This window comes from Electrona antarctica, assembly GCF_951216825.1.
Source record: "Electrona antarctica genome assembly, chromosome: 3".
NCBI classification, from domain to species: Eukaryota; Metazoa; Chordata; class Actinopteri; order Myctophiformes; family Myctophidae; genus Electrona; species Electrona antarctica.
In genome coordinates this window covers 31,115,083-31,138,223 of record NC_136808.1, presented here as the reverse complement: position 1 = coordinate 31,138,223, position 23,141 = coordinate 31,115,083, and the positions used below count along the sequence as shown (strand labels likewise).

General features: G+C 41.1%; 2 protein-coding genes across 2 annotated transcripts; one reads left to right on the top strand and one right to left on the bottom strand.

The window, feature by feature from the left end:
• The first annotated feature begins 280 nt into the window (after nucleotides 1–280).
• Nucleotides 281–5,269, top strand: slc7a6os (solute carrier family 7 member 6 opposite strand). Its single transcript, XM_079497987.1, has 5 exons — nucleotides 281–585; nucleotides 2,690–3,028; nucleotides 3,191–3,397; nucleotides 4,031–4,160; nucleotides 4,320–5,269. Exons 1-5 carry the CDS (start codon nucleotides 286–288, stop codon nucleotides 4,445–4,447), a joined length of 1,104 nt encoding a protein of 367 aa, XP_079354113.1. The 5' UTR covers nucleotides 281–285; the 3' UTR covers nucleotides 4,448–5,269.
• Nucleotides 5,124–21,143, bottom strand: slc7a6 (solute carrier family 7 member 6). The gene is made up of 10 exons (XM_079497985.1): nucleotides 21,008–21,143; nucleotides 15,841–16,456; nucleotides 14,056–14,181; nucleotides 13,392–13,536; nucleotides 12,888–13,011; nucleotides 12,634–12,737; nucleotides 11,755–11,851; nucleotides 10,063–10,212; nucleotides 8,158–8,341; nucleotides 5,124–7,933 (listed from the first exon to the last, which is right to left on the bottom strand). Exons 2-10 carry the CDS (start codon nucleotides 16,328–16,330, stop codon nucleotides 7,866–7,868), a joined length of 1,488 nt encoding a protein of 495 aa, XP_079354111.1. The 5' UTR covers nucleotides 16,331–16,456; nucleotides 21,008–21,143; the 3' UTR covers nucleotides 5,124–7,865.
• Between the last annotated feature and the right edge of the window lie 1,998 nt (nucleotides 21,144–23,141).

The window sequence follows — 23,141 nt, the reverse complement described above, 5'->3', positions numbered from 1 at the left end:
TATAGAAGTGTCTATTTGTACGTCTCTAAATGTTTTTGATGAATTGAACATTGTGGACCCTATTGGAAACAAGTGTAATGCTTAATTGGGTCGTCCACTCACAGTTAACAGCCTTTGTATTGAGTTTGTGCTTGAAATGTACTGTAATTCTGCAAACTGTAAATACATTTTTCAATCAATCAATCAATCAAAACAGTTACAACGCAGTTGTACGCAGTTAACATGTGGAAATGATGTAAATTCCTTGCAACACTGATGGTCACGCCCCTTTTCCATTATTGCGACATGTGCCCCCCACTTTACGGCAAGCAAAAGACACTGCTCCGCTCCGTTCTTCTGACACGCCAGGCAGAAACTCACTCTCACACAGCGAGGCGGAGAGGCAGCAACATGGACCCAAACACCACAATCCTTCGAGTCAAAAGGAAGCGGGGGACCGACCCCGCCGACGCGTTGCTGTTGGCATGTAAGCGTATCCGTCCTGAGAGCACAACGTCTCAGAGCCCGACGGAGACGATACCGGAGCCCAATGAAGCCGAGGTGGAGAACTCCGTGTTCACACTGGTGGCGACGGTGGCAACACAGGTGAGAGACGAAGGCCCATTTATATTAGCTCCCCTACAAAGAAGTCACTGGGGATAAGTTAGTGACGTCACACACCCTCGGATCCTGTTGTGTAAAGCGCTAAGCACAACGATGCTACTGTTACATTTTCAACTTCAAGATTTATTAGACAACTTTAACCTCCAAGGGGTTAACATACAGCACAGTTCAAGGAAAAGGACCCATGTGTCACCGTGGGTCTGACTCTGAATCATTTCCCACTAGACGAGGCTTTGTTGTGACGGCACTGACGATTCCTTGGTGTTGTTGGGTGTTAGCTAAAGCTAGCATAGCAGATATGAAGTTTTATTTACCAAATGTACGGCTAAATGATTGCGTACGCAAACGCGCAGTCGACGCTATCTGTTTCGTGGTAAGCTAACTCGTTTTAGGTAGCATGTTGAATTCATTAAATGAATCGAATGAAAATGCTGAAGCATTCCTGCCACAGTTAGCCGCTGAGAGCTAATGGACGACGTCATTATCATGCCATCTATTCAGAATGTCACTTCAGCTCTCGTCGTCATTGCACAGCCAGCGTGTCCTAGTAGCTCCTGCTAACGCTGTGGTTTTCAACCCTTTTCATCGAGGCCCATTATTTATTTGGCATTTGAGCCACGGACACCATCTGGGAACCACTTGGAAGTGGAACCCCCTCAAGGACCACTGGTGGTCGTGGTCCCCTGACCACAGTTGGTTGAGAACCACTGTACTAATGCCACGGACTAGAGCTAGCCGCAATTTGCAACTCTAGATTTTTTTATAATGGGATGAATCTACAGTTGCAATACCCTCCATTGACTCCCTATTCATCCAATTTGCTTTTGCGATCTGCTTGTATTAAACAATGTTAAACTCACCAACATTGCAGCTGTAGGGCAAGCTTGAATTATCCTTTCAATCTGCCAAGCGTTTGTTTCATAAAAATCACACCCGTGTGAACTGAGTGGTGCAACTCCCCCCCCCCTTCCCTTCCCTTCCCTTCCCCCCCCCATCTCTCTGTCTCTCATAGGCCTATCTCACAGCCCCCTTTCCACGCCCACTTCCGGTAGATAGTGGTGTCATTTAACATTAGGCATTTACACTTTTTTTTTTCTCTGGAGAATCTATTAAAGTACATTTCCTAATGTTAAAATGTCAAAGACCGATAATAATATGAAGAAAACACAATGGTATAACAACTCAAATAAGTAGAATAAACCTTACCTTTACAAAACGGTAGTTTGTGGCTTGTGAAAATACCTCTTTTAACATGGAAGCCTATGGACCGCCAAAAAAAATAACACCACTATCTCCAAAAGGGGGCGTAAAAAGGGGGCGGGGAAATGCTGTGAGATAGGCCTATTAGCAGGCAGCAGTGCAGCACTATCTCTCTCTCTCTGTTTCTGGCACAACAGTGCCACTTTTGGTAGTCATTGGTACTCGTGATCATAGTGACATAGTCACATAGGTGAACACATAGGTGAACACGGACATTGCTGTTCCTTGGAGTGGTTGCACCACTCAAAAAAATCCACTGTGGACATGTTATGAGCTACTTTCTGTCAAGAAATTCTCTGCAGGTGATAGTGTTGGAGTTTGGAAGCACGTCGAAGTCACTGATCGGCCCTGCAATTTATTGCATTTATTATATGTAATAAATAGAGTAAAAGTACAATATTTGCCTCTGAAATGTAGTGGAGTAGAAGTAAAGGTACTGTAAATTGGAAATACCCAAGTAAAATACAAATACCTTGTACCTATATACAGCAATAAAAGCTAAATATATTGATTTTATGTGCTATGGACTTTTGTCTGAAATAAAGATTTTATATAAATGGATTTGAAAAAGTCTGTTACATTAAAACGGATGGAGGCAGACTTTTTTTTGTGTGTCATTTCCTGTTTATTGATCGCCTAGCAATCGAGAGCTTTTCTTATATGGTGGTGTAGAGCGAGATCTAACTTAATCAATACAAACCTAAAAGGTCACCCTTGGCAGGGAATGAGTTGAGGGATAATTATACATAAGGTTGGGGTTGTATTTTGATGATCGGGCTCCATTCAGACTGCGTATGTTGTGACATTTCATATCTTTCATCTCCAGGATGCTCCGGTTCAGACACAGGTCCGTGAGGCTCTGGCTCGGCCCCGTGTGGCCCATGCCCTGCGTCCCTCTGCTGCAAGCTCCCACCGGGTCCTCGGGGACCTACGGAGTGCCAAATGGAGCACTCGGCGAGAAGAACGCTACCGAATCCTCTCCAGCCACCGTGCGGGGCTGTCGAGTTCAGCAGCGCGGCAGAACCCCCGGGGAGACTCCTCCGAGGGGGCAGATGAGACGGAGCGGGATGGGAAAGAGCTGGAGAAATGCTGGGGACTTGGGGACGTGCAAGTGGTTGACCTTGTACACGAGGATGAAGAGGACCAGAACAAAGCTCCTGGCAAGGTGAGTTAATTGGATGTGTCACTTTCCATACTCTTGTAGCACTGACATACAAGGTGCAGTCGCTTGGTTGGTGACACACATACGCACTTCCTTCAGCTTCCTGTCTATCTGCTATCCAATATAAAGTAAAACTCTTCCCCTGTCATTTGGGTGTGTCCACAGACCTTGTCCTCAGACCCAGAGGAGATCCTGTGCAACAACGTGAAGATGCTGAGAGAGCGTCTGAGTGTGTCCACAGAGCAACAAGGGGCGGAGCACCGGGAGCAGGAGGACGAATACGTCTACGACCTTTACTATCAGGAAACGGCCACACCCGGCTGGATCCAGGACATCCTGTCCGTCAGGGCCTACGCAGACGAGGGAGAACTGGTGTGTGGATGGGCTGGATGATGGATGGACAGACAGATGAATGAGTGACGGCGTTGAGAATTGGAGTGAGTGAGTGTGTATATGGGGGAGTGAGCAAATCAATGAACAAATTGATGGGTGAAGCAGTGAGCAGACATGGAAAACGGCGGTTAGTGATCACCCAGAATCGGTCAATGTGGGCCTGGTCATAGACTAGGGCTGGGCGATATGACTTCAAATTAGATTTGAAACTTTGGCACGTATTATAAGTAATGAACAATACAAAAATAGCTGATCTACAGCGTCGTGATGGGAGCTTGTAGATATACCGTAGGCTATTTTCATGATTTGTGCACACCACCATTGTACAACAAAGTATTATGCAGGGTTAACCAGACTACTTGGTTTAGTTTATTATAAAAAAGTTTTTTTTCCTGTCAATTTGTTGATATATAAGACAAATCATAAAGTGCTTGATTATTCAGTTAAATAAGTTTTTGGTTCTAAATCTGTTTCAATATATTTTTGATTAAATGTCCAGCTGCCCTATTATAGACTTCATTAAGGCGTGTATTGCTTGATGCTATACTTATGGAACATGGCAACAATATCAGGTTCAGCTCGAGGTTTTAGTTTGTATCTTTTCTATCACAGGTTCCTGACCAGGTGGTTCATGAAGAGGAGGTGTATGAGGACGAGGATGATGAGAATGAGGAAGGCAACTGGAGGAACGAATACCCAGATGAGAGTGACGGAGACAGTGACAGAGAGGAGCGCTACGGTGGTATGTCCAGTTTTGTGACAGTTTGCATATATTAATCTTGGTTTTAGACATCATAGCTTCGTTTTTATTTCCTTTTATTTATTTTTCGTCAGTAAAAAAAAAAAGGTAGTTGAGTTTTAGTTGACGAAATGAACAGTGCTCTGGCCTCCTGTGTGGCAGGTTACTTCGAGCAGGAGCACTCCTACAGCAGGAGGAGCTTTGAGTGCTATCAGAGGGAGGTTGTGCATGAGCTGAGTCGCAACGGGGAAGAGGAAGATGACGACGACGCAGACCGCGCTTCTGACTGAGCCATACACTGTAATAATTGGTTCAATATACCTGTAGCTGTAGGGAGGATATCGTCGCCGTCATGTGGAAACCTTGTATGTTACTGTTCATAAAATGTGGGGGAAAATAATCGTTTCCAATGTTATTATTTAGTCACAAGCTCTTGTTAATGCTTTTCATTGGTTCAATATTTAGTAAAAACAAGTAAACCCCGAAACACTTGACCACTTTCACTTCAATTATATTAAATTGTATTCAAAAATATCAGATGTACAAGATATTAGTGTGCCGCACTGCGATGCATTTTGAGCTTACGTGGCCCAAATCTCTAGTGTTTATAAAATATAAAGACACATTTTAAATAGTGCCACATTGTGAGCTTGTAGAGCTGCATTTGACAAATTAGAGCATTCTTCTTGCAAAGGAAAAAAAGAAATTTGGAGATACAAGGTTTCTGACTGACGGCAACAATATTGTTATTTCTGGAAGGGCCTGGCTTTTTTTTTTACTGTGGTGGAGTGAATATGTGTGGGTGTTTGTTCCAAAGTGGATGTGCGTCAGAAATTTTGCACATTAGCGTGGTATGCCTTGTATGCTTTGTGCAGTTAACACTTAAGTTTGTGAGACATGTCAATGCGTTTGCATTTTAGGGTGTTTGCATTTTGTGCATGATGTTTTTTTCCTTGTGTGGGCGTGTGTGTGTGTGTGTGTGTGTGTGTGCGCGCGTGTTTTTGTTTCAACATTCCTGATTGTTCTCACGAATGCCTGTGAAGTTACTTTTTTTTTGTAAATATGTAGATGTGTATAAAAAAGCTTTCAAAATAAATGTAAAACATCTCAAACTGTGACATTATTTAATGAGGTGGGAAATGTAACGGTATTGTCAAAATGTTTGTATTTATTGATAAACTCTGTAATAAATTAGAACATACAGTAGATAGGTCATCTTTAATCCCAGAGATGGAAGATGCATGGAGAAACTAAAACATTTCTGTTGCGGAAGAAACTTGTAAAGTTCAAAGGTTTATCAGTGTTATACCGGTACATAAAGGTGAAATGGATAGAGTAGTCATACACAACTTTGCTTTGGGAGGAGTACAGCGGTTTATGATGAAAGACACTGCGGTTATATTGCACAGTTGTATTGGAGCCCAACCATATTCAGTACTTGGTGTACAATGCACTGCCTTCTGTGAGTTGGGCCAGTGAGGTCAGGTATAGTAAACAGTGGATCTCAGATACACTATGCATTAACAAATATAAAATAGATTCTTTGTATTCATAGATGAGCAAGTTTCACAGCAGTGCACACTACAGCTGGAACCACATTTAGAAAAAGTAATAATTGAAGAATTAAATTATTTTACACCATGCATTGGCAAAAGTTAATACCTGAATAAAGTTCAACAGATTGAACTGATAATTGCATAATTAGGACATTGCTACATTTTATAGACTTCTAGGTTACAACACGTCAGACATTCTGGAGCTCAAGGCAAAGTGGATTTCAAAGTGAAATACCAAGGCAGCAATACACTCGGCTGGTGGCCCAAAACCAAACAATCAAATGTTTTGTTCCCCTGTTCACTCAGATGAGGAACTAGTCTAGAATCTTCACCAGTCATTTACAATGCTTCATCTGAAAGTATTCTGTGTAGACAAAAGCAAGGTGAAATCTGTTATTGGTATTACAATTACACAACAGTGCTGGAACTAACAAATAGCCAGAGGATATGCAGTTGGAGAATGATATCCCCATGTGAAGATCACTCATGAGTATCTGCGTATAGGTGGCTACTCAGACATTTTATCAGACAAATTTCATTTTCAGAGATTTAGGAAAACTTTGGTTCTTTTCAACCACGGTTCATGTTTTAGGTTGTTAGAGAAAGTAAAAGATCAGTGTTATTTTTTTTAAATTTGCTGCTTTCTTTAGTTTTAGCGATTTGACAGGGCGGGTATATCTTTTTTTGTTAAATTTTACGTTGATTTCTTTTATTTACTATAGTCCTAATAGACAGCCCCCTAGTACTCGTTCGTTCAGACACACAGAAAACAACTTCTGTGGCCAGATGTAATGTAATATGTAAAAATACATATTTAGCGACTTGTTTGAATGCCCCCGCCCCGTCAAAAATAGCTAAAATCTTTAAAACGTAAGAAAGCAGCAAAAAAAAAAAATGAACACTGATTTTTTTACTTTCTCAAATAACAACCTAAAACATGAACCTTGGTTGAAAAAACAAAACAAAGTTGTCCTTTAAGTCCCTAGTCCTCAATATGTACAGTACTACTCTCAACAGGGAGAAGCAGCAACACACCAGTGGCCATGTAAGCTCTGCCAGAAAGCATTAGAAGAAATGTTTCATTCAGTCATCTCACCTGCTCAGTGCAACACTGGGTTCCTGCAGTACCAGAGTTGACTGTGCCAATTTGAAAACAAGGCAGGAGCACTGACAGATTACAGAATAGACAAGTTGGCAGGACATGTGGACGGAATCGGTTATCACCTATTTTAAAATGTAATTTATGCAGGACATCGAGTGAAACTGTAAATGACTTACGTCCTGAAACTAATTAAACTGAAACGGCAGGCTCCTAACTAAATTAAAACAAAAAACAAGTCATTTTCTGACTCATAACCAGAGTTATGAATTTAGGTGGAGTCATCCTCTGGATTACTCCAGAAGAAATATTGGATAGTGACTTCAACTAGCAGCTGACTGAATCTGAGTGAGTTTACAACAATTGTGATGAAGACCGAAACATCTGAAGACATTTCGGCAGAGGCAGTGTAAGAGTGAAATGTAATTAAAAATTACATTTCAAGTTTAGTGAGTTTAGTCCCGGACCTTGTCAACTCATAGATACACCCTTGGGGTAATAGATGGCTGACCCTTGTAGTTTACAATGGCTTTCTCGGTAGTTCTGAAACTGTAGAAAAACATATACGTACATATACGTACTTAAAAACAATCATTTGAAATAAGAAAACCATATTCTGTCAGTATATACGTATATGAGGCTCTTTGTACCTTCCTCAATATTGAGTATTTCTAGTTCTCTTTTTGATGTCATGAGTGCATTTCCCCTTGATCATGAGAACTAATTTAATACAAAATAAAACTAGTAGGAGAAGTGTAGGAAATTGGCACTTTGTTGTAATTTTGTCTTTGTGGAGTGTAAGCATGCATTCGTACAGTATCGCCGTCCAACCACACCCGCCCCCCACCACTTCTCCCATAGACATACTGTACATTGTGAACTTGTCACATCAATTCAGCATAATGTACAGCACATAACATTGATAAAACCTTTCCTCCTCATCACATTAACATAGGTTAACATGTCTTATATGGTCCCCAGGGCATTGTCTGCTGTCAGGTTGAAGAAGGTTCTTGGTTAATGTCCATTTCAGAGTCTGAAATGTGAGCATGGCTATTCGCTTTTGTCCATCTCTGTGAGCACGCAGAAGCAGGTATGCTGAGTGTAGTGAGTGATACAGTCTGGAACAAGAGGCAAAGGGAGAAGAGAGATGAGACACAAGTTCATGTCACAGAATTTAGGTTTTTGGTCTATGTATTTCATCATGAAAAAAACAAAATGAATGGCATTTAACTAAGCTGTGTGCAAGAGAAGAACAGGTTTTTAATGTGTGCTTGTTGTGTACATTACTGGCTGTCAAAAAAGCAGCAATGAGAGTGTTGGCACCGTGTCACTGTAAACTCACGCAGTAGCTTTGTGACGATGGGCGGACGTTTGGACTCAGGCAGATGGATGCCCAGGAAGTAGACGGGCACCCCTGATAGGGCGATGGCGATGCCAATCAGAGAGTTGACGGTGTCACAGTAGAGAGGCACTGCCACCAGGAAAAGGGCGCACATACAGAACACCACTGGAAACAACAAGCTAAACTGTAACGAGACAGACAAAGAGGCATTACAATCTTTAGCGTTCTGTGCCTTCAATTCTGTACCGTAAATACATGTTAGGCTCATGTAATAATTCATATTCACTTAGAATCTAAGTGACAATAAAGTCTAAACAGTAAAGTCTTATGCTGCATTCACATGGAATCAGGCAAGCGGAAGTCATTTTAGTGGACGGGAGCAGGGCGGTAAACGGAACAGGACGGCACGGCAGCCCGGCAGCTAGAACCGGCGACGGTAACGGCAGACGGCATCAATGTTAAAATATTTAATCTTTCTACCGTTCCGTGCCGTCCAGCAGCTTTTGCCGTTTACCTCTCCATGTGAATGCAGCATTAGATGCACTGTTTAGGTACAAACATGTGAAAAACCTACGCTCGGAAGCGCCAATAAAATAAAACATGATCATGAAAACATGATAAAAAAGACCAACAATAAACACAAGCCCATCGCCGGTCATAAATGTAATAAAATGGTGTGCATAACATAATTATAGAGTTCTGCATAATGTAATAATAACATTACGTAGCCATAGTATATATATCAGTATATGTCAGTATCATGGTCAGTTTCATGGCAGTATCATGTTAGAATTATGGTCAGTATCACATCAGTCATGGTCAGTATTATGTCAGTTCTGGTATTAATTAATCAATTCATTGGCTCTCGGGTACTGCCCACACAGACCCCTTTTCCACCGGTTGGTTCCCATTGGGAACCAGTTAAGATTGTTTTGGTTCCTAGTCCATGAGCCAGAGCTCCAAAATTGGAATGTTAATTATGAATTGAGTGGGTAAAAGTATACATTCAATTGTTTATAGGATAAGTTTCAGTTTAGTTTTATTTTGGTCATAGAATGAACATTACATGTATTCATTTCATCATATTTTCTTTTTTACATTTTTTGTAGAGACCAAAAAGGTTTAGGCTGAAGCCAATGGCTTATTGTGCCTATCCTTTAGACGTCAAGCAGACTTTGAGAATTGTTATATATAACTACAAACAAGGGGGGGCACGACAGGAGAAGACAGATTTGATCACACAGAATCCAGAGTCGCACGTAAGAAGAAAAAATATATATAGTTATAACAATACTTTATCATCATAGTAATTGTGTACTAATAGATTAAGATATGATTAATAGATATACTAGGTTATAATAATGTTCTATACTTATTATTTTAGATTTATACATTCTTTTAAATGTATTAATTGAGCTACACTTTTTCAGTTCATTGTCCAAGCAGTTAAAGTAAATGAATATATGATAACCCTTCCACAGTAGTAGCCTTTTCATATTTTCTATTTTTGCATATCTTCCTATATAATGCCTCATTTGCATATTTACACATTTAAAATTTGTAATACAATAAATCATGCAAGTAATCAACTGGGGACGTTTCATGGTGATAACAATCTAATATAGGTATGGTTTTGCCCACTCAATTCATAATCAACTTTTGGAGCTCAGCTGGCTCATGGACTAAGAACCAAAAAGAAGTAAAGAACTGAACCGGTTCCCATTGGGAAAATGGGAACCAACCAGTGGAAAAGGTGTCACAGAGTACAAAACACTGATGTTGGCCTAACATCAAAAGGTATGGCACCCCCATATCTTCAAAGTCTGATCCAACCATACTGGATTAAGAGCGTCTGCTAAATGCCTGCTAAATTGTAATTCTTCAGTTTGTTCCTTTCGATCCTACCTTAAGTGGTCTGGGTCTGTCAGGCTCCTTTCGGCGGAGGTAGATCTGACCGGCGATGGACAAGCCCATGAAGAACCAGTAGCTGAAGCTGTAGTAGTTAATGAGCTGGAATACATCTTCCACGGTCAGGTAGATCAACGACATGACACACTGGGAAACAAGGAGGTAATATTGAGCCTCACATTGACATTGGATGGCTGGAGACATACCGTAATTATACAACAGACACATGCCACTGAGAAGACAGTGTATGATGGCCACCACTAGAGGGAGACAACTGACCATCGTCACCACAAACATCATTGTCATCATATTGTTGTCGCAGAAACGTCACTCCATATTCTATAATGAATGCCCTACTACTTTATCATAATACAGTGTCACACAAAAGCATCAAAAGTAGCAGATCTACAAGTCCTTTTTTAAATTTGAATCCTGAAAAGTAACAGTTTTGGGGATGACTATGTAGAGTAGACCCTCCAGAAAAACACAGGCTAAAATCTTTGGTTTTGCTATGAAATATGCAAGGTTTTTATGTCAACATGCAGAAAGTTGTTAAATATGCGAAAAGTACTATGGGATGAGTATAGGATTACTGTGGGATAACCATACTCTATGAAGTTTCCACCTGACAGAGACCATAAGCATAACATTGTTTTATTTTACTGATCAATCGCATGAGTTATGAAGAAACATTCAAGTTAAAATAAAGAATATATATATATATTTTTTAAGAACCCCGGGTTAGCACAGACATTACAGGTGAGGGAAACAACAATGGTGTATACGTATAACATAATACATGTTTCTTTTTCTAGCAAAACAAATAAGATGGAAACCAAAACAAAATGTGACAATGATGTTGAAACAGACAAACATGGATGGATCAGACTTTGTTTACAGGAGTACAAGTATTCGGCCTAACGGAGTGCTGATTTAATCTTCTGTGCCGCTGTAAGTAGGGCTTGGATGGAATCTGTCCATGCTCCCTATGCTCGAGCACTAGAAGCCTCCAAACTCAAGACGTCATAGAAGGATAACTTCCAACGGTGGATACTAAGGTTATCTCATTACCAGCATCTTTTTTGCAGCTGTTAAACCGGAAAATAGCATCTCTTCTTGTGAAGTGTTAGGCTTAGAGATGAATCGTCATTTAGTAACAGAATGTGTGGTAAACGGTATGTTTGTCTCGAGTATATCAGACAGGAATAATGCTACCTTTGCCCAAAAGGCTAGTACTCATGGTCATGAGTACTAGCCTTTTTGCGGACATAGTGAGCATAGAGGGCTTTGTAGTATTTAAATTTTTCCTGGGTGTTGAATAAAATCTTAGAATCAATTTGTAATGGGTTAGTTGATTGTTATAATTACGAGATGTTAGTGGAATGTTATTCCATACATTCTGCCAATGTATGCAGATGTTGTAGTCCTTTAGATCTATGTTCCATACAGTGATATTACCTGTAGTAACAATAATATATTTCTGAATTGTCGAGAGAACATACATTTATTCAATTTATTTGAGGTTGTTTGTGCCTTGCTCAAAATGTAGAACTTCTGTTCTGAGGAACGTTATGCATTTAACTTAACCTAACACTTGTATAGTACACATGAAGAGGGAGGAGGGATGATGAAATTGCCCCCCCACTGTCCAAATACAATATAAAGGATGTTACTTAGCTGTGTACTCACATTGAAGAGCAGGGCTGGGACCGGAGTGAACCGTGTTACATGGATCATGGACAGAGCATCTGGCAGGTGGCCCTCACGAGAGCCAACAAAGAACAACCTACGGGACACACAGCAATGTAAACAGATATTTTAACATTCTGTTTGTAATTCTTTAAAAAACAACAAAGCTCCTTGCAACTGCCATTGGGGATAACGGTTGCAAGGAGTTGCATGTTGCAAGGAGTTGCATTGGTTTGCTCTTATCTGGCCTTATGAATAAATAAAGAAGCCGGACGACCTTTGCTGCGTATCACTCCACGTCACGCTATCCCTGTTTTCTGTCTCACTCTACTGTATATTATCAATAAAGGCCCAAAAATATATACAAAAAACACTCACTCGTGTGAGTGAGTGAGGGGCACTCTTATCATCATACACCATCATAGATGACATTCCGTGCTCAGCCAATCAAACCATCACATGTCATTCCGGCCAATCACTTTTGGCGTCTTCACTTTACTGCCCTCACTTTTATCCTCAATATATATCCTCAATATATACTTTGCTCAGCCAATCAAATCATCGCTATGGGGTGATCAGCCAATCATCTGCCAATGTTTGTGTTCACACAAACCCTAAAAAAAGAGAGAATATACAGTATACTGTATAACCTACTGCTTATTCTAATGATCAACAACCGTGTGTGTGCAATCATAAAAGTCTGTTCATTATCGATGTTTATTATCACTCAACCACTTCAAGAGTGTTGCAGAGGACAAGAATGCACTTTCAAGACTGTCAAATGAGGGAAAACCTCACATACATAAGAAGGGCAAACTCCACTAAAGGTACTTCTGTTTGAATGCTCTATAATGTAGCTAGTCACTGGGAGTGTCTTACCTAGACGCAGCTATAATGGAGGCGTTGAGACCTCCATAGCAGGACAAAGCCACAGCGATGGGGATGGTCCAACTCATCACTCCCAGAGTATGGTCTGCAAATGTCTGAAACGCAGAAGGATAGAGCTTCAGCAAACATGCGTGTGCAGACTGTGCACACAGACACACTTTCTGCTGTGTTTATTCTGTAACCACCCCCCCCCCCCCCCACCCCCCCCCCCCCACACACACACACACACAAGACAGTGTACTCACCACAGCCACAGCATCACTGGCCAGGATAGCACTCATGTCCAGAACAGCGTAGTAGGCCACATTGGTCAAAATGTAAATGATGGTGACTATGGGCATGGAGATGGCAATAGCCAGAGGCAGGTTCCTACATACATACAGTACACAGAAGAGTATCAAGTCTAATTAGTAGCCAGGTTAAAGCAATGTTGTAATTTGGTAGAGCATCTATTTCTATAATACTTCTGTGCTCAGGTCTCAGAATCACACTTTCAGCACATAAACAATATATAAAATGATGTCTATGTATTTTTATTTTTTTTGTAAATATAAATCATATTTGGAAGTCTAAAACTCCCAGGAAAACCAGCTATTGTTCATAGGTAGAATACCTATAGGTAAATACTGTAGGTATTCTGCCAGCCAACTAATATGTCAAAGACTGAATCCTTCTCTTGTTGGCCTTTCAAATTTGAACTTTGTGCATTGTTATTGTTGATCTTTGAGAAAGAACTAACTTGTGATTACCTCTCTGGGTTTTTGATCTCCTCTGTGACAAAGTTGAGGGTGTCCCAGCCAGAGTATGAGAAGAGGGCTGAGTAGAGTGCCAGCGCAATGTTCCCTGGGTCTGTGGACGACCCCTGGAAGGATGACTCAAAGTTGGCCGTGTAACCTGGATACGAAGCAGGCATGTGCAAAAGTCTATTATTTTCAAAGCCGACTGGTTGAGTTTTCTGAACAGCTACAGCAGCAATAACAAGTAACAACAGTGAAATAAAAACAGCAAACCAAACGACGGACCCTCAGTGTACACCCTGAAACGGGCAAGAAAATACACATTTGCCAATATTCTGTATCTGGACAATGGACATACACTTACAGTATATTGGGCTGATTTACGAACCGTATCTACAACAGGGTGCCTGGTGGAATAGCTCGTTAATGCACTAACCACATGCCAGGGGACCTATCCCAAGGCATCCTAGGATTATATCCCACCTTACATCCCATCTTCTTCTCACATTTCTAAACTCTGTCTCAGTAAAGACTTAATTACAAATAATTACAAATAAATTAAATAAATAAATAATGATTTTGATTAGATCATAATATGATATCATAGTATGACAGTACGGAGGTAAAACATAAAGACATATGGTAACAAGCAATTCCGTGTGATGGTGCCACTCACCTTGGCAGAGCTTGGCGACGCCAGTAACGATGATGACAATGAGAGCTGCCACCTTGGCATAGGTGAAGACGTCCTGCACCCGAGTGCCCCACTTCACATATGCAGCGTTGATGAACGTGAGCAGGCCTAGCAGAGAAAAAGGACAGGGCCACAGAGACAGGAAGGGAAAACAGAGTAGGAGGGGGTAGAACAATGTAATCAAATGACTTTAGAGCTGTCACAATTCTTTTTTATTTTTGAAGAATTTCACTAGAGGATAGTCCCTTGAGTTGCATCAACACGTTTTCAAGGGGGTCGGTCCTCAAGGCGCAACATACAACAAGAACAATACAATAACACAAAACAAACAATAAAGGACATACACAACTTCCCCCAACTCAAACCAACTACATCAGTATACTTGTCGCCTTAGAGAGTCATTAAGAAGATATACAAGCTCAGCTATTTCTGCTATTTTTGGAAAATGTATGAACATTTTTCAACATGGAAACGATTATGACAATTTTGCTAATTGTGATTATCTCAAATAATTGTGATTAGACAATTATGTAATAATTGTGACAGCCTATGGTGAAACTTATCAAACATAGGAGAGGTCACGAGAGGGCGTGGTACAGTAACTGCGTTACAAACAGCTGATATATAGACCATCACAGTAGAAGTATGCAACACAATATGGATTTTAAGCACACAAAACAAAGTTCAATTGAGATAAACCTCAACTCCAGTTTTGAGTTTCAGATTAACCTACATTACCTGCTGATAGCATAGAATGTAGGCATACAGTCAGATAGCGTACTGTACATTCAAGTGAGCAAACAGCTTCATCCTTCATGTACTATTTTAATTTGATGGGGACAAATGCACATAAATGTGGGAGGGAAACTTCCCCCCTCCAGGAAATACATGAGACGTTGCGTGGCTAAGGCTGGAAGTATCATTATGGACATTCACCACCCTAGCCACAGCCTGTTCAACCCGCTGCCGTACCCACAGCCAGGCAAGCGTTACAGGAGCATTGGGAGCAGTACTACCAGACTCTTGAACAGTTTTTACTTATCAGCAATTAGACTAACTAAGTTCTTGTCTAAGAACCTTATGCTCCTCTCTTCTCTCTGTCCTTTTTAACTGCAATGATGAGCCTGCACAACCAAGTTTTTCCACCCACCTTACTTGTAATGTGATGTGACAATAAAGATTGATTCTGGTTCTGATTGAGTTGGCTAATTTTCATTGGGGGAGGGGAGGGGGGTATTTGTTTTACAGAATAGGACAAAACAGAATATCAAGTGACATGAGCAAAGACATAGATAAAACTCTATCACACATTTTAACTACACTGGACACATGTGACATAATTGCTAAAAGCAGCCATCTCATCCCAAATGGTCAATGATAAAGGGCAACTTCAGCAACAAGCTGAATTTGATCTCAGAAAGACTGACTGATGTGATCTGACTGGCTACATTGTTTTTGGAAATATGACTGAAATAATTATGTACAGTGTATAGAAGTGTATGATTACACTTTTATCTTGATTCCCATGGTTTAAATTGTTTATAGAAAGGAATACCAGCACTCACTTACGAGTATTCCTTTCTATAGACTATTCTTACCAGAACCGTGCAACCGATATTCTTATACTGTGAACTACTCAACTGAGTGCTTGCTTCTCCTCTCTTCAAGTTCAATTGTTTATAACATCTTTACATTTTCTAGTGTAAAAGACGCACACACACGCACACAACTCCATTCACAGGAACAAAGACTGTGTGTACTACTCACATATACACGCTGCGGCGATAAACCGAGATGCCACGTACGGTGGCTCACAGGTAGGGAAGAGGGGTTGCACCAGGTAGTTGGCAAAGGTGATGGCTATGACAGCCTGGCTAGTGGGCTCAATGATCAGCAACGATGTCCAGAGACGGATGAAAGCTATGAATCCGCCAAACGACTCCAGAATGTAGGCGTAGGAGGCCCCTGACTTGGTGATGGTGGTGCCCAGCTCGGCGTAGCACAGCGCCCCGACCACAGAGAACAGCCCGCCGATGACCCAGATGACCAGCGACAGACCGTAGGAGGCGCTGTAGAAGAGCACGCCTTTAGGGGACACGAAGATCCCAGAGCCGATCATGTTCCCAACGATCAGGCTGACGCCGTTGAGGAGAGAGATCTCCTTCTTCAGTTGCATGCTCTCCTTCGGCTGGTCTGGCGGAGGGGATAAACTGTCCGAGCTACTGTTCAGCTTCTTGGTGTCCCCGTGGCCCTCCATGGTGCCGTCGCCTCAGCAGGGGCCTGTCTGCTGCTGGCCGTAGCCCAAACACGATGAGTCAGCAGGGCTGACTGTGGACAATACCACAGGCTCTGATCTGACAAGCTCTGGAACAAGCAACCTGCCCTTTGGAGACAACAAAAGCAATAAAGAGAGGGAAAGGAGTTAAAGAGAGAGTAGATTTACAGTGACAGCAGTAGAAAAGACAGCTTGTGCAGCCCAGCCCATTCCCTAGACAAAATCATGCCTCCTCCGCCCCAGGTTTTAATGCTACTGTGATTTGAGATGTGACATTCATAATCTAACTCTAATATGACAGAGAGTGGTGTGTAGAGTGATGTCATGCAGCGTGAGGTCCAGCCAGGGCAGAGAGAGATGGGAAAGGGCCTATACAGGAGGGATAGTAGTGTAAGGGGGAGGACAAGAAGATGAGAAAGAAGAACCCAGGTTACACTAGGTTCTGGTGTAACAAGGTCTAGAACAGATTCTCAAAACGTTTTGTATGGCCCAATGTGGCCCAATCTATGTGAAAAGAAATATAGTAGAAGAAATACATACTATTGAATTTACTCACAGTTCTCAAAAATACAGAAAGAAACTGGGACAGTTTAAAAGAGAACTCAGTGAATTTTCAAGAATGTAAAAGATCCACTGAATTGTTTAGCTACATGATAGCTCTAATCTCTCATGAAATTACCAAGCACAATTACACTTACCAAGCACAATTACAAACTCTGAGACATACTGTATATGCTTGTCAAATTACTATCTGGGTGAGCATTCTTTTGTGTGTGGCCCACTGGCCCTCCATCCAAATTGGCCCTCATTGTGTACCAGTACCATACACCCTCATTGGGTATGGTATCTGGTCCAGATACTATACACAATGTTTGGGACGACATGCTGACAGATGAAAAATTCATTTTAAGTGATGCATAATGTGTACATTACTTATTATTAAGTTGTTTTGTGTAATTTAAATACTTTCAGTTACAGTAACTAACTATATATGGGCACAAGAAAATGACAAGTATCTTTAATCAGCCAAAGAAAGTCAAAGTGGTCTGTTTATTTCTGGAACACAGTTCTTATGACGCAATCTAAGATTTGCCTATGGGGATTCCACAAAAAAATAACACCAAGACCAAGGATGGCATCACTACTGACGACCGTAAAGATGATCGTAATGGACACTTTCATGATTGGCTGCGCTACAAGAGCCTGGCAGTTATGACTGAGTCATTCTTGTTTTTTACTAAATATCCTGATGATATTGTTGGGATGACTCTTAATGCTTTCACAACATATTTAAACATTTTCTTCTTCCTTTTCAGTTCCATTGCGGAGCTATGTGTGTCCCTGGCTGGCTGGGTCCGTCCGAGCACGAAAATAGCGTTGGTTTTCACCACCAAGTGTCACTGTTGCGCGCGCGCACACACACACACACACACACAGACAGACAGACAGACAGACAGACAGACAGACAGACAGACAGACAGACAGACAGACAGACAGACAGACAGACAGACAGACAGACAGACAGACAGACAGACAGACAGACAGACAGACAGACAGACAGACAGACAGACAGACAGACAGACAGACAGACAGACAGACAGACAGACAGACAGACAGACAGACAGACAGTGTTGTCGATTAAATAATCGTCCAAAGATGAAGGAATGACAAAGTTCTTCAGGGTGAAGTATTGAGAATTTATTAAGAAGATTCAGCAGAGAAACAATATACAGAGAGTGAGGAACAGGCCTCCGTGCCTGTTCCAGCAGCCCCTCCGGGCGCAAGCCTCCTCAACCCTATTCTCAGACAGTCCTTATAGTCTTGTCTTAACAGAGATGCTATACAAGATGTTCATATAAGGATCTGCGCTAAAGATAAGGGTGACACACAAATAAGTATACCTTTGCTGACAGCATGGAGGAGTCAAGTCAGCTGTTAGATTGACAGCTGCATGAATTAGACTGAGCACATTGGTGAGCAAAGAGACTTAATGGAAGGAAGATAAATACACAATAATGCATATATTTGGCACTGTAGTTGGCATTCTAAAATTCCCTTTAAGACAGACAGACACAGACACACACACACACACACACACACACACACACACACACACACACACACACACACACACACACACACACACACACACACACACACACACACACACACACACACACACACACACACACACACACACACACACACACACACACACACACACAGATTTTGGGTGTGACAATACAGTACAGAGAGTACAGTACGGTAGAGGGAACATCAAAGTGCAATCGAAATAAATACGTTTTCAGCAACTTCTTGAAAATGTCAGACTCTGCCTTCTTTATAGAAAGGGGGAGGGCATTCCACAGTGTTGGAGCAACTACTGCAAATGCCCGGTCGCCCTTAGTTACCAGTTTAGTCGCCGGAATTTTCAAAAGGCCCTTATCTGAAGGACCGGAGTGATCTTGAATTAGTTTTTGGAAGCAGAAGGTCTGAGATGTAGAGAGGGGCCAGCCCGTGTAATGCCTTATATGTGGTTAAAATAATTTTGAAGTTGATTCTGGATTTGACAGGTAACCAATGAAGTGCAGCGAGTACCGGTGTGATGTGTGATCTGCGGTTAGTGTTTGTAAGAATCCTGGCGGCTGTGTTCTGTATTAACTGTAATATTGGTGAATAGATGACGCGGTGAGGGAAGTAGAGTCCATTACAGTAGTCGAGTCGGGAAGATATGAAAGCATGAATATTTTGTTCTAGGTCTTGAGTGGATAAAGTTCAGTTAAAAAAAAAGATGATTTCCAAATGAATGTCCTATCCCTGGGAAAGCAGCGATAGAGAGATTAAATAAAGGAAAAGCAGACTGTATCATTATGTGTGGTAGTCGTAGATGTGTGGTGTGGAATGTTAAAAAATGTACAGTACAAGAACATCATGATTGTATCAAAGGGGGCAAAGACCCCTGGCATTAATGTGCATTGTGTACGAGGCTACGAGAGTGTGACACATCTGTGTGTCTGTGTGTATGTGTGTGTGTGTGTTCAGTGCACAAGTGATTAGTCATTCATTCCATCCACCATTGCCACCACACCATCTGCTGTGTTGAATCGTCTGACCAGATGTTGAAAACAGGTATAAATCCCCATCGCTCAGTTTGCCCAGAGGGACTTTCTCAGAATTCTCACACCTAAGTATACTCCAACTCAGACCTACTTCACCCAGGGACAGTTTCTCTAGTAGAACTGTGGCATGTTGTAACATTAACATATTGTACACTGTGATTGAACGGCTGGGGTGACCTATAGTGCATGCGTGTTGGTTTTCTGGGAACTGCCCATAGATCCGAAGTCCCGTTAGTCCGAACATGCAGTAAGGTTGAATGTGTGTGTTCACACGCACGCACGTCCATGGTTACTGTCTGTAAAGTCAATCAAAACAAAACGCCTGTGGTCTCTAAGGCTACTGTGTCTGTAGTAGGCTGAACAACAAAGTTTAGCAGAGGAAACACACATTAGAAGTAATCCTTGACCTCAGCCACACAGGACTTCATACAGGAGTCATTAGAGTGACACAGACTGGCTGCTAATCAATCTTGCCTTGCTATCTCTTGTTATAAATGTCCATTATCAGATGTTCTAAGCCAGGAGCAAACATTTTAAAATAGTCCAAATAGCCGATCTACAAGCTTACAACGTGTCGATGTAGATTGGCTAGTTGAACTATTTTTAAATGTTTTAAAATAGTAAAAATGGCAAATAAGTTTAGGGATAAGGGATAAGGGGTAAGGGGTGGCGCAAGATGGAGCCCTTGGTGCACTCCAAAGTGATTAGGCAAAACACAAGTGGTGTTGTTTTCAGTGCATACAGGAGTCTACCAACTCAGCCATACAGGTTTTGCAAAGTATTTGCAATAGCTGGCTCTAAAAAGTACAGTAACAAATGCATGTTAGAAACCATACCAGTAAACAACAATTATTATCATCAAATTCAGTTATAAGTGAAAATGTAACAAAACGATTTGTCTGTCATTGACATAATTCTGCAATCCAAGATAATCTATACATCTAGTAGTCTACTACACTGTTGTCTACGGGGGGCAGAGGTAATGGTAGTGTGACTTGTTATTTGAGATGTTTGTTTTCCTCCCAGTCAGATTCTTTACACAAAGCAACGGGGCAACCCTTAACCTACTTATAATTGCGAAAAATAAGAAAGGGAAAATTAAGCTTAAGCTAAAAAAATAAAGACAAAAAAATAAATAAAAACAAGCTAATTGCAATAGTGCGCTATAAATCCATTGATTCTAGTCGATCCCATAATGATGATGATATGGCAGATCAGCAGACTGCGCCCCAGCAATGCAACCAATCTTCTGCGACATCATCCTTTCTAAATCCTAAACCAATTATGTTGAATTAATGTTTTAAGATACAAAAAAAATGATATTCGTCCTTCCTTCTAATCTTACATGAGTTACAAGATCCAGCAAACAAGCACACAGACAGACCGAGCTCGAGGGGGGGCATTCGTACGTCATCATCCTTCTTTTGTCCCATGCAGCAGTAGCCGAATCCAGGTAGGACTTTTTTTTCCCTCGAATAGACTTCACTGACAATACACTTTTAAAAGGAGACGCGTCTAGAAGGCAGAGTGAATGTCTTACCTGTCTAGAGGATGTGGTCTCCAAGCAGCGACAGAAGCAGTAGCGGCATCATCATGATCACATCGGTCGGTCTCTCTATCATCACTGTGGCAGTGACAGTCAAACAACAACTGGCTGCCAGAGACCAATGGCTGTCACGTGACGCCGGTGCGGAGCGCTACACCGAAGTTGGTTGCCTCTATCGAATTCTGAGACTCCAGCGGGATATGATCAGTAGTGGAAAAAGTAGCCTACTCACATTTTTAAGTAAAACTATCAATCAAAGTATCAATACTGCTTGCCAGAATGTGAACCCAGGCATGTTGAGTACACCAAAGTTTGATGTTAGAAATGTTGAGTATGGGTCCCCACTCCCCAGCATGTAGAAACTGCCGGATGCTAACTTGTATATGTTGAGCAATTTTCATAATTGGCATAATATGTGACCATAGCATTAACAACCTATAGAAGGCAATTTTTTTCTCCAAATTTAATCATGCTTTATGTAGCGTGTGACGTGTCAAACTAGGGGGTTGTCATGATGCTGAATCCATTCCAAGCATTAGTTTTGCACGAAAAACACTCATTGGGCTCAAAACGGCCATATCCGTCACATTACAAATGTGATGATGTCAGTGGCTATGGCCGTAGTAGTTCTGAAGCAGCGGATTGTGTGAGACCCGAAACCCCGAGCACCTTGGGATACATCACTGAGGATACGTCCCAGGTGCATCCATGCAATGTTTTTTTAGTTCGTGCTCCTATGCCACTAAAATGTGGAACGCCCTACCAACAGCTAAGAAATGTGAATCCCTATGTGTATGTGTATATTTATTATTTGTATGTATCTAAATGTAGTGATGAATTTAAAATGGAGGACCCTTATGTAAACAAGTCTTTGCTTTTTCTCTACAAATTGATTGATTCAATTTTAAATCAATCAATTGTACTAGTAATTCAATCAATTGAACTATAGCCTGTTGTTGAGTGTGTCTGAACATGAAAAGGAACACATGGCACGCAAACATCTTAACAAACTTTGCAGACTGTGCATCATTCATTCATTTAATTTTCAATCAATCAATTGATCAATCAATCATTTCCTCATTTTGTTCACAGTAAACATGGGAGAATCTTTTTTGAATGGGTCACAGAGTTTGGCGTAACACCTGCATGGAGTGACTTGAGTAGGCCTTACTACAAGTTATTGAACATCACTTTACTGTCACATTATTTTAAAGCATTAGTTTCATTTATTTCTTAAATAAGTTAGATAAAGATGTCTAACTAATTCTAAATCTTGATCTAATATTTGATTATTTGGTTTGTTATAAGTAGAGATTGGAACTCTGGAGAACAAACAAATTAAAACTATAACAGGACACAATGTTAAAGGATGTTGGACCGCTCCTTAGCATGATCCTTAACCATTTAGTCTCTATCATATATATTAACACTGCATGCACAAGTCGACATGCAAGTGCCATTTTTAACATGTGTAAATGGAGGCCCTTTTAATACTAAATATTAAAAGGGCCTCCATTTACACATGTAAAAAATGGCACTAGGGTGACCAGATGTCCCCCCTTGGAACAGTCCCTCTGACTTTTTAGCTATCCCACAAATTGAGAGACCCTGTTCCACATTGTTACTGGCAGGCACAAATGCCCTAATGGTTGGCTTTCTGTTGTAAAGCTCATTCTCTCTTTCCCTGCTAGATGTGTTTTTAAGCCTGTTAAAATAATGAGAAATATCCTCTCTAGGCTACAGTACCAAGTCGGCCAGATACAACCCATGACTAAAATTTAAAATTTAAAACAAAATGTGAGACATCAGAGGCATCATTAGGCCTATGGTCGAATATAACATCAAGGCATTTAAGTAATAAGTTACTAACTACGTCCCGTACCCCCTGTCCCACACAAGTGATACTTGTAATGGGGATTTTAGAATGCCAACTACAGTGCCAAATATATGCATTATTGTGTATTTATCTTCCCTCCATTAAGTCTCTTTGCTCACCAATGTGCTCAGTCTAATTCATGCAGCTGTCAATCTAACAGCTGACTTGACTCCTCCATGCTGTCAGCAAAGGTATACTTATTTGTGTGTCACCCTTATCTTTAGCGCAGATCCTTATATGAACATTTTGTAT